The 12,030-nt window shown below is 39.6% G+C and overlaps 1 protein-coding gene across 2 annotated transcripts in view; it reads right to left on the bottom strand.

The window, feature by feature from the left end:
• LOC138144186 (quinone oxidoreductase-like protein 2) overlaps positions 1-690 on the bottom strand; it is a 24,533-nt gene extending 23,843 nt beyond the window's left edge. For both annotated transcript variants that reach the window (XM_069065494.1, XM_069065495.1), the window contains exons 1-2: positions 521-690; positions 297-405 (exon numbers count right to left, since the gene is read on the bottom strand). In XM_069065494.1, the coding sequence (XP_068921595.1) occupies positions 297-405; positions 521-597 (186 nt within the window). In that variant the 5' untranslated portion in view covers positions 598-690. The remainder of the gene's footprint in view (positions 1-296; positions 406-520) is intronic.
• Between the last annotated feature and the right edge of the window lie 11,340 nt (positions 691-12,030).

Raw genomic sequence — 12,030 nt, 5'->3', positions numbered from 1 at the left:
AGGAAAGGAAAGGAAAGGAAAGGAAAGGAAAGGAAAGGAAAGGAAAGAAGGGAAGGAGGATGGAAGAAAGGGAAGGATGGAAAGAAAGGAAGATATGAAGAAGGAAAAAATGGAAGCATGGATGGAAGGGAAGAAGGGAGAGAAGTCACTGTTATAATAAGAGTTGAAAATATAAATACAAAAAAAAAGTCTTTGAAGAGCATAGAAGATCTAAAGAATAAGTACCCAGTGGACTGGGGAAGGAGAAGGCCATGTGTCCTCTTAAGCATGGCTTTTTGTCCCTGGATATCCCCTACCTCATCAGGCTGGATGGGGCGAACAGGGACTTCCTCAATAGCCAAAGGGACCTTCAGCTTCCTGCAAATTGCTGCCCGGTAGTATCGAAAGCAGCAAGGCCTGTCTTTTCTGCAAGACAAGAAAGGGCAAACCCCTCAAAAAAGTGATCCCTCCATCCCCTGTGACAGAAAGTCAAGCCCCAGCCCTGGGCCACCATGGGGTAGGGAGGACTGAGGTTTCTTACCTGTCCAGCAGCCAAGATGGGAGAGTTGTAGGAAATGACCTACGGAATAGACATCGTGCCAACCCAGCTGCAGCCATCCTCTCTGGATTCCACACTCTAGGGAGAGTTTTCAAATAGAAGGAAACAATTGCTTAGAAGCAGAAAGATTCCAGAGTCTCAGGCTACTCTACTCTAACTATAGAAAGGGGCTAAGAGAAATATGTGGGTTATAGTACTGTGCCACCCACATCCCTAATCCTGCCTCATACCCACCCAACAGCAATCCTAAGCCAACAAGGGAAAGCTGATCCACAACTGTGTGGGCAGGACTCCCCCTGGCTATTTGTAGCTCTTGTCTTCTTCTATTAGGCTGTCTGGGGTGCTGACTGAGGGGTGACCCAAGGCGTTTATTAATGCAGTGCCTAGATAATGGAGAAAGGAGAGGGAGAAAGCCCAATTAAAAAGAAAAACTAAATCCCTACTCCACCCCCCAGACAACCTTCTTGGCATCTGGGCTGTTCAGACATTATTGTTATTTTTCCTTCAACAAAGTTGGAAAACTCGAGCATATTACTATCAAACTTTTTAATTCTGACAGAGCTACTTTTTGTGTTACTAGCAGCAAAGTCACATGGGCATATAAAGAGACTTTGAAATTTGTTTGATTATTTTTTAAAGACCTTATCTCTCTACTCTTTTTCCCAATGCCAGCAGTTTCTCTTTCCTGCTTACTTAATACAAGTCTCCTTATCATCTTTATATAACGACTACAATACAGCCAGAAAATAAATCCTTACGATTAATCCCTTATTCATACAAAGAAAGTACTGTGCTTGGTGCTGAAACAACCAACAGAAAAGTAAGACAGTCCCTGCTTCCAGGACTCGCCCTTTAGTAGCAGGGAGACGCGGAAGCTCTGGAAAGGCTCCATCTTCCTTAGGGTATAGAGGTGCAGAATATGACTATGCCTCAGCGTTATTGGAAAGTGGTTCTACTCTGGGTGCCCACATACTAACAGAGAAGCCCTTCCCTGCCCCCTCCTAAGTGAATTCCCTCTCTTCTACTTGCCTCAAGCTCATGTGAGACTGCCTTCTGTGTCGCTGCTCACAGCCAAGCTCCCTGCCTTCTCATCATCTCCAGGCTTTCAGTGCCTGCCCTGACTCTAACTGAACATACTCCCAGGGAAGTCCTGCCTATTTACACTGAATGGTTGTCACTAGTCAGCTTACCCATGGGACTTTGAACAAACCACTTAAAATCCTAGGAACCTCAGTTTCCTTATCTGTGAAAAGGAAATGGGGAAAGTTAGACTTGATGACATCTAGTATCACTTCTAGCTGTAAATCCTAGGAATTGTTAGTGTAACATGGCTTTGACACATGCCCATCTCACCGAAGATGGAGAAACCCATGTGGGAGATACCAGAGACCTGCTTCTGGGCAAAGACACCTTGCATTTTCCTGCCATAGATGGAAGCATCCTCTTCCCATTGGCTATTTAACAGGAGTTGACTGTGTCTTTAAAACTACCAGACAGAAATAGCCATTCTTTCTATGTCTGATAGCATACAGGGTGAAAGTACTACTCACTTGCAGCTTGGGCATCTAGCCCTAAGCTGGGTAACAGAAGGACCACTTTTCCTTTCCTCTTTAGGTTCTCTGACGCCATGAAAATTACTTGGTAGTTTAGATTTGTTTTGTCCTCTTCAGTTCTAGGAGCAGGGAATGGAGCCCCAACCCCATGAGTTCAATTCAAATGTGAATGAACCTAGAGTCAAGATTCCAAACAAGATATTGCTTCCAACCCAGCAGGGAAATCTGAAAAGCCAGAGTGCCAGGAAGAAAGTCCAGGGGAACTTTGAAATGGGCACTTGGTAGAATTATGCTACTCGGGAACTGACTTAACTGTGAATCTAATCCCCCTGCTCTCCCCATTCTGAGGTAGTATAAGGTAAAAATTATGCCCTTCCCCCAGGTATTGGGAGGTAGGAGAGAAACATCTATTTGTTTCTAATATATATTTTGCTTTTTGGAGGGCAATTGGGGTTAAGTGATTTGCCCAAGGTCACAAGACTAGTTTTTGTGTTGTGTCTGAGGTCAAATTTGAATTCAGGTCCTCCTGACTCCAGGGCCAGTGCTCCATTCACTGTGCCACCTAGCTACCCCACTGCTATATCTTTGAGTTAAATATTTCTTTGCAAAAAATGGACTGAATGTTAAGTAATTAAATGGAACTGGGGTTCTTGGACTCCTAAATTGGGGGAACCAATGGATAAGATGCTGCTTACACCTCTTGTGGAAAATTTGTAGAGAAATAGTTCAGACTGTAATAAAATTGGATTGGTTAAGAAAAAAATTAATTGGGGGAACACAATTGGTAGGGACTTATGTCAATGGTAGCAACTAGACCCACTCTAACCCCCTTAACATACCAGAGAACTCTGGGAGAGAGGAGAAATGTGACATACCTAGCCTTCAGGCAGCATGGGGGAAAGGTAGTCACGGACTCAAGGAAGAGCTAGAAGAAAGGTAACAAAGGAAAGAATGTATAAAGTTTGTTAATTAGCCTAGAGTAGAAGGCAACCTGTCAGTCATTTATGAAAATTTCCCTTGGATGTCACTGTCCCAGGGAGGCATCAAACCTTCACTGTAAGACAATACAGCAAATATATATCTGAATACTCCCAAAAGTATGAGTTTCTGTCATAAAAAATATTTGCATTGGTTAAAAAACAGCATCTAAAAGTGTATATCCTTTGTGTATTATTCCCTGGATAGCTGAGACCTTCACAAAGATATCCCTACACCTAGCTCTGGTGGAGGAGAAGGTAATTTCTCAGTGAAATTTGGGTTTCATGACACAGTACTAGGTTCCTGTTTTAAGGTAAGAACTGATGAGTTATATGTTTGTTTCATTTGATGTCTGGGCCATATTCAAAATGGGATCCAGGGGCGGCTAGGTGTCGCAGTGAGTAAGAGCTCTGGCCCTAGAGTCGGAGGACCCAAGTTCAGTTCCAGCCTCAGACACTTAACACCCACACAAAAAAAACTAGCCATGTAACCTTGGGCAACTTACTTAACCCCAATTGCCCTCCAAAAAGGCAAAAAAAAGATACAAAATGGGATCCAGACCAAGCAAGGAAGCTCCAAACCATGCTTCCTCCATCTGGACTCAAAGCTAGAAAAAAAATCTAAGAGAAGAATCATGTTAGTTCCAGATTTCCCTATTTAATAAATGAATAAATAAATTCAGTTCTCCCTTCTTCTCTAACCAGCAGGTTTGGGCATGTTTCTTGTGTGAAAGTTGAGGCAAGGGTGTTTGTCAGTTTCTAAGTAATTCAGAGTTCCCCTTGGGATAATGGTGTTTAAAATGCCTATGATTATATTATAATTAAAGCTAAATCACTAGGTGTGGTAGTCCAGATCTACAGCCCCTTCTGCTAGGGGAGGCTGAGGCAGATTAGATCACCTATCATGTATTCACATTAAATTCAACACCAATGTGTTGAGTCTTTGGGGAAGAAGTGGAAAGAGGGAATGGATGACCAAGGAGAAAAATGGAGAGAGTCAAAGCTCCCATGTTGATCAACAATGGGGCCAGACTAGTGAATAACCACTGATTTTTCAGCCTGTGTTGAAAATGAATTTATCTGCTAAGCCAGTGGTGACCCTGGCTGTCATTTTGATTGACAAGGATAGCAATATATTAATCAAGGGACTGGACTAGAACTATATTGACATCCTTGCTATGATTGAAACCAGAAGTCAGAAAGAAGTTTCAGGTAAACGGAAGAATAAACTCACTGATTGTTTTTTGAGAAGTCAGGTTGGTGGAGTTGCTTTTATTGCATGCCCAAAGGCAACTAGAAATATCGTATCTTGCTTGCAGTGCAATAGAAGTCAAGACATTCTATGAACAATTTCATAAAATCCTCCAAACTAAGTCAACACATGCCATGGTACTTGATGACTTTAGGGCAAAGACGAGCAACAGAAGGGAAAATATGGCCCAGAATCAAGAAAATCAAAGAGGTCAAAGGCTTGTAGCCTACTGAGAAGCCTTCTCTATAGAGATTAGGAACTCTTTCTTCAATTAATCAATCAACAAGCAATTGTTAAGGGACTGTTATACACACACTGTGCTGCATGCTGGGCATAGAAAGACATAAACGAATATCTCTTGCCTCCTAGGAGCTTACATCTAAGGGGGGGGAGGGGAGTTACATTGAATAAAGGGCTTTCCATCTTCACGAAGAATTGGAAAGCCAATTACCAGCTATATGACTTTGGGCAAGTCACTTGAACTCCCAAGCTCTTAGTTTTCTGTCAGTAAATAAAAGGCCTGGACTTTATAAATAATCTCTAAGGCCCTTTCTGTTCCAAATCTATGATTCTACTATGATCCTATAACTATCCAGTATTGTTCTCTTCTAATTTTCCATTGCCTTTCTTCCCCAGTTCCTTTCCCAGGCATTACTAACAAGGCCAGATTCACCTACATTCTTTAATCAGCCTCTGGAGAACTTTATTGGTTTGGAATCTACATGCCCACTTCACAGTTTGTTACTAACAATTACTAGTGTGACCTGGATTTGGATGTATAACTTCCTGTTGTTAACAATGGGCTTATCTGTCCACATCTCTGATGGATAACTTCTTTTGATCAGAATTCTGAATTACCATAACTTTCTGCCCAGTCTCTATCTCTTTTTTTTACTCTTTCCCACTTTTCTCTCACAAATTAAACAATTACTTATTATGAATTTACCTACTGAGAGCCAAAGCATTAAGGCAGAGATACAAAGAAAAAACATAATACTCCCTGTCCTCAAAGAGAGTATATTATCCTTAAAAATAATAAATGTGCTCAGGTTAGCATAATGCAAGGTAAAGAGTGAAGGTACATGAGAGATTCAGAGAAGGACTTTAGAAAACTGTGAAGTGATAGAGTTAGCTGTGGGGAAGGTTAGAACAAGAAATCAGAGAAGGCTTCTTTGACTGGGATCTCTTTGAAACTGTCTTTTGCCTTTATTTGCACCCCCATCCCTTAGCACAGTGCCTGGTACTTAGTAAAAGTACTTTACTCATTTTACCAAAAGATTGCTATACACCAGTGAGTGCCCAGTAAAGGTCAGATGATACAAATTTGCCATGTATCTGATTGACGTGGTTTTGTGACTTCCAGGAACAGTCAGCAGCATGAAAGTAGGAGTGAAGAAGGCACAAAGTAAGCTTTCTCAGCTCTTTTTCGTGGTTTTGTGAAGTGGAAATTGAGGAGACATCCATCAATTGGGGAATGACTGAGCAAGTTGTGATATAGGAATGTAATGGAATACTATTGTTCTATAAGAAATGATGCGCAGGCAGACTTCAGAAAAACATGAACTGATGCTGAGTGAAGTGAGCAGAACCAGGAGAACATTGTACACAGTAAAAGCAATAATTAAGATAATTCCAAGGAACTCATGATGGAAAATGCTATCCACATCCAGAGAAAGAGCTATGGAGTTTGAATGCAGGTCAAAGCATATTATTTTCTCTTTTTTGTTGTTGTTTTTTTCTTTCTCGTGGTTTTTCCCTTTTGTTCTAATTCTTCTTTCTCAACATGAGTAATATGGAAATATGTTTCATCTATTCATTCATTCATTCAATTATTTATTTTTAGTTTGAAGCATTCACTTCCATAAGCTTTTGAGTTTTAAATTTTTTTCCGCCTCCTTCCTCCTCAAGATGACATGCAATCTGATATAGACTCTACATATACATTCTTATTAAAAATATTTTCATATTAGTCATGTTGTAAAAAATTAGAACAAATGGGAGGAATCACAAGAAAGAAAAAACAAAACAAAAAAAGAGAGTGACAATAGCATGCTTCAATCTGCATTCAGACTCCATAGTTCTTTCTATGGATGTGGATAGCATTTCCCCCATAAGACTCTCAGAGTTGTCTTAGCTCCTTACGTTGCTGGGAAGAGCTAAATAGATCAAATTTAGTCATCACGCAATGTGGCTGCTACTGTGTACAGTGTTCTCTTGGTTTTGCTCACTTCACTCAGTATCAGTTCATATAAGCCTTTCTAGGTTTTTCTGGAATCCTCCTGCTCATCATTTCTTATAGCACAGTAGTATTTCATTATATTCATATACCATAACTTATTCAGTCATTCCCCAATTGATGGGCATCCCTTCAATTTCCAATTTTGGCTACCATAAAAATGCCATAAATATTTTTGTACATGTGAGTCTTTTCCCCATTTTTATGATCTCTTTGGGATACAGCCCTACAAGTGGTATTACTGGGTGAAAGGGTATGTGCATTTTTATAGTTCTTTGGGCATAGTTCCAAATTGCTCTCCAGAATGGTTGGATCAGTTCACAGCTCCACCAACAATGCATTAGTGTTCCAATTTGACCACATCTTCTCCAGCATTTATCATTTTCCTGTTTTGTCATATTAGCCAATCTCATAGGTGTTATGTGGTAGCTCAGAGTTGTTTTGATTTGCATTTCTCTAATCAATAGTGATTTAGAGCATTTTTATATGATTATAGATAGCTTTAATTTCACCTAAAAACTTCCTGTTCATATCCTTTGACCATTTATCAATTGGGAAATGACTTGTATTCTTAAAAATATGACTCAGTTCTCTATATATTTTAGAAATGAGGCCTTTATCAGAGATACTAGTTGCAAAAATTCCCAATTTTTTGTTTCCTTCCTAATTTTGGTTGCTTTGACTTTGTGCAAAAACTTTTCAATTTAATGTAATCCAAATTATCCATTTTGCATTGCATCATGTTTTTCTATCTCTTGTTTGGTCATTAATTCTTCTGTTCTCCATAAATTTGACAGGTAAACTATTCCTTGCTTTCCTAGTTTGCTTATAGTATCAGCCTTTATATTTAAATAGTGTATTCATTTTGACTTTATTTTGGTATATAGTATAAAATGTTGGGCTATGCCCAGTTTCTGCTATACTATTTTCCAGTTTTCCCAATAGTGTTTGTCAAACAGTGAGTTCTTATCCCAGAAGCTGGGGTCTTTCGGTTTATTAAATAATAGATTTCTATAGTCATTGTCCTGTGTACCTACCCTATTCCACTGATCCACCACTCTATTTCTTAGCCAGTACCAAATAGTTTTGATTATTGCTGCTTTATAACACAATTTAATATCTGATATGGCTAGGCCACCTTCCCTAATATTTCTTTTAATTATGTCCCTTGATATTCTGGACCTTTTGTTCTTCCAGATAAATTTTGTTATTATTTTTTCTAGCTCTATGAAATAATTTTTAGTAATTTGATTGGGATGGCACTGAATAAGAAAATTAATTTAGGTAGAATTAGGTCGGCCTACCCACGACCAACTGATGTTTTTCCAATTATTTAGATCTGACTTTATATGTGTGAAAAGTGTTTTGTAATTGTGTTCATATAGATCCTGGGTTTGTTGGAAATGTATTTGATATGATTGTACATGTATAGCCTATATCAGGCTCTGCTGTCTTGGGGAGGGAAAGGAGGAAGGAAAAAATACGGAACTCAAAATCTTATAAAAGTGAATGTTGAAAACTATCTTTTCATGTAATTGAAAAAAATAAAATACTATTTAGTGGGGGGGGGGGAGAGTGAGTTTTCCCTACCATAGTGGGAATTCAATTTCTAATTTTTATTATTTATAGGGATTTCAAAGACTAAGTGTTTGTATATATTTGCTTGCATGTCTTATGTTTCTATTCTGTTTCATTCATATATTTTTCTACTTTTTTGGCATACTGTCTCTAAGTTTTTGTGATAATCATCTTCAATTGGGGCAGCTAGGTGGCACAGTGAGTAGAGCACTGGCCCTGGAGTCAGGAGGACCTGAGTTCAAATGAGACCTCAGACACAACACTAGCTGTGTGACCTTGAGCAAATCACTTAACCCCAATTGCCCTGCCTTCCCCCCTCCAAAAAAAAAAAAGAAAGAAAAGAATCATTTTCAATCAATCAATTAACAATTATTTATTAAGCATCTATATTGTAGTAGTCACTATGGTGGGCTCTAAGATACAAGTTAAAGAATAAAATAATCCCCACTTAAAAGGAGTTTACATTATAAGGGAGGAGACAACAAGTATATAAAGCTATGCATACAGCATAAATATTAAGTAAATAAAAACAAATGTATACAAAGGCTTCATGCAGAAGCTAGTCCTTGAACTTCCTTAAGGAAGAGAAGGACTTTATGTTTTACAGTTTGAGATACCACTTTCATCAGCCTTTTTTCCCAAGATACCTCTTGATTTTCCTGTCTGTTTGTTTTCCATATAAAACTTCATTATAATGTGATCTAGTACTAGGAAATCCTCTTGAGGTTTTGATCAGTATCGCATTAGCTATGCAAATTAATTTGAGGAATATTGTCATTTTTACTACACTAATCTGACCTATCCATGAACATTAAATGTTATTAAGGTCTTATTTTATTTCAGTTATTAACATTTTATAGTTGTCCTTAAAAAGGTCACACATATTTCTAGATAGGTTAATTCCTGAATAGTTAAGAGATTTTGTTGCTATTGAAAATGGGATTTTATGATGTGTTTTTGGTCTTTATTGCTAGTAAACAAAGAATGCGACTTATTTTGTGGATTGATATTATATCCTGCAACCTTGCTAAATTCATTTATTGTCTCCATTAGTTTTCTGGTTGAAATGGTTGGATTTCCTAGAAATATGCCACATGCAAATAATGATATTGTGACCTCATCTTTCCAATGTTATTCCCACTAATAGCTTTTTTTCTGTCTTATTGCAAATGTTACAGCTTCCAACATTACTTCAAACAAAAGTGATACAAGTGATCATTCTTCTTACTTATCAGTTTTTAATATAAGTACTTTTAATAATTCTACATTTTATGTTATTTTGGCTCGGCTTAACGTACATGCTTTGTATTTTTTTCAATCTACTTATTTCAATCTTTTTTTTTTACTTTGTTGTCAATAAATGTTGGATTTTATCAAAAGCTTTGTCTACATCTATTAATAAAATCATGGCTATTTTCTGGTTCTGCTTTTATGTGTTGTCTAACAGTGATAGTTTTCCTGGTTTAAAATAGCCTTGTATAAGAGTGACCCGAATTTGTTGTATCAGTGGAAATAATGTCATAAACAGTCAGGTAGTGCCATTCTTCCTCTTCCCATGCTCTCCTCACCTTCCTCCTCCCCTCCATCCCTCCACATACACCTCAGCATACACACACCCACACACACACACACACACACTGTAGGAAAATATTCACAGTCCTAAGGAAGGGCAGCTAGATGATGCAATGGATAGAGTGCCAAGCCTGGTGGCAGGAAGACCTGAATTCAAATCAGGCCTCAGATACTTACTATCTGTGTGACCCTGGGCAAGTCACTTTACTCTGTTTGCCTCAGTTTCCTCATCTGTAAAATGAACTGGAGAAGGAAATGGCAAGCCACTCCAGTATCTTGGCCATGAAAACCCCAAATGGGGTTATGGAGAGTCAGATACAACTGAAAATGACTGAACAACAACATGGAAGACAGGATGGAAAGGCCATATCTTGAGGGATGAGGGATTTTCCCCAGTTTTAGAAGGAAGTAATGCAATATATGAACCCTGTAGGGAGTGGTGCCATCCATGACCTAGACATGACTCAAACTCAACATGTCCTAAATATTACTCATTGTCTTTGCCTTCAGATTCTCTCCTCTTATGATCTTCTCTCTTGTTGTCATGGCCTCCACCATCCTCTCCGTCCTATTAGTCATTCGCTTTCCAGTTGCATATGCAAATATTTTCTGAATCATCTAGCTTTGTTTGGTTTCATATCAAGCCTTCTTCAGGTTCATTTTCCCTTTCAAGAAGTATTTATTAAATGCTATTATACGCCAAGTGGCTTCTGGCCAAGAAGGCTGCCTGAACAGGAGGCAGGCTCCCTGGCTCTCCTGCACCTTCTCCATCAAAATGAATAATGACCAGATGTGAAATGAAGTTCACATCAAACTAAATAATGACCAAGAAACACAGAGAGAAGTTCCAGCAAATGGCATCTTCTAGCCCTTAATTACACAAAAAGTCAGCCAGATACGTGCCCATATGTAATAAGAAAGGGCTTCAAGAACAAAGTTAGTATCATCTCAGCCAGAAGTGCTTGCAGGACCCTGTGTCTTGAGGTAGCCAGTGCAGAGGGCTCCCCCAAGAAAGCCCCAGAGTGGGGACCTTGGAAGTCTCAAAACAGAAGCCAGAAAGTGACCAAGTGTGGTGTTGCCCAGCAGGGTGCTATTTTACTCAACCATAATAACTCAGGTCGGGGGCTTTGAGGTCCCTAAAACTCTGCCTGGAAATTATAGAAAGGTCCCAGAAGATCCTACACTCTGAACCCCAATGAAATGGAGCAGGAGGGATTGGGGAGAAGAATGGCATTAATCTTAGGAGGTAGGGATCCACACAAGAACAAAAGGGAGTTAAGGAGAGACCAAGAAAGGGCCAAGCATCCCACCCACAAGTGCCTCTGGCTTAGCCCCTGCACAAAGACCCAATTCACAAACTAAAACTGAAGAGATGAGTAAATCAAAGAAAATAACAAGTAATATAAAAAAGTATGGCAAACCTAACTCCATAACCATTACAAACACTCAAAGGAAAAAAAATAAATTTTCCCCAAGAAAACTTAGAAGAAGTGAAACAATATAAAAAAAGAAGAAACTCTGAAGGAAAGAATTAGAAGAATAAGTAGCAGAGAGCCTTACCCAAGAATTGGAGTACTTGAAAATACTATGTGCCAGACCCTGAATTAAGTGCTAGGGACACAAAGGCAAAAACACTCCCTGATCTCAAGAGCTCATGTTCTGATTGGGGAGACAAGAGGAAAATAACTCAATGAATGCAAGATACATACAGGGGGAAGTGAGAAGGGAAGGGAGAAGGGAGAAGGGAAGGGAGAAGGGAGAAGGGAAAAGGGAGAAGGGAGAGGGGAGAGGGGAGAGGGGAGAAGGGAGAGGGAAGAGAGAAGAGGGGAGAGGGGAGAGGGGAGAAGGGAAGGGAGAAGGGAGAAGGGAGAAGGGAGAGGGGAGAAGGGAGAAGGGAGAAGAGAAGGGAAGGATTGCATTGCCCAACGGGAACTGGCTGATTGTTTCCCCAGTGTAGCAGCTCAGACTATTCACAGGTTGTTGTTTGTCCTTCAGTCTTGAAGAGGTCCAAGACAGGAAGGCATTTGAGTGAGGGAGGGCTGAGCAAAGTCACCAGCCTCACTTTCTTGTCTGGAGCCATCTGGGTCCAATGGCAAGATGTAGATCAGAATGACTGGAGATGGCCCCCAGATGGAGAATAATCCAGGTATGAAGGACAATCAGTACAAAGCATGGGGATGGGAAACAGAGTGTCATGTGCAAGGTATAGCAAGTATGCAAGGGTAGTTGGATTTAGAGTTTGTAGAGGAGAGTAAAGGGTAAAAAACTGGAAAGGTAGGAAGGGGCCATCTAGTCCAATTCCCTCATTTTACAGACAAGATACC

Source organism: Petaurus breviceps, unplaced genomic scaffold (assembly GCF_028583685.1).
Source record: "Petaurus breviceps papuanus isolate PSGF00001 unplaced genomic scaffold, PetGlider_PUasm1.0 90692, whole genome shotgun sequence".
In the NCBI taxonomy this organism is placed as follows: Eukaryota; Metazoa; Chordata; class Mammalia; order Diprotodontia; family Petauridae; genus Petaurus; species Petaurus breviceps.
This window is presented reverse-complemented; position numbering and strand designations above follow the sequence as displayed.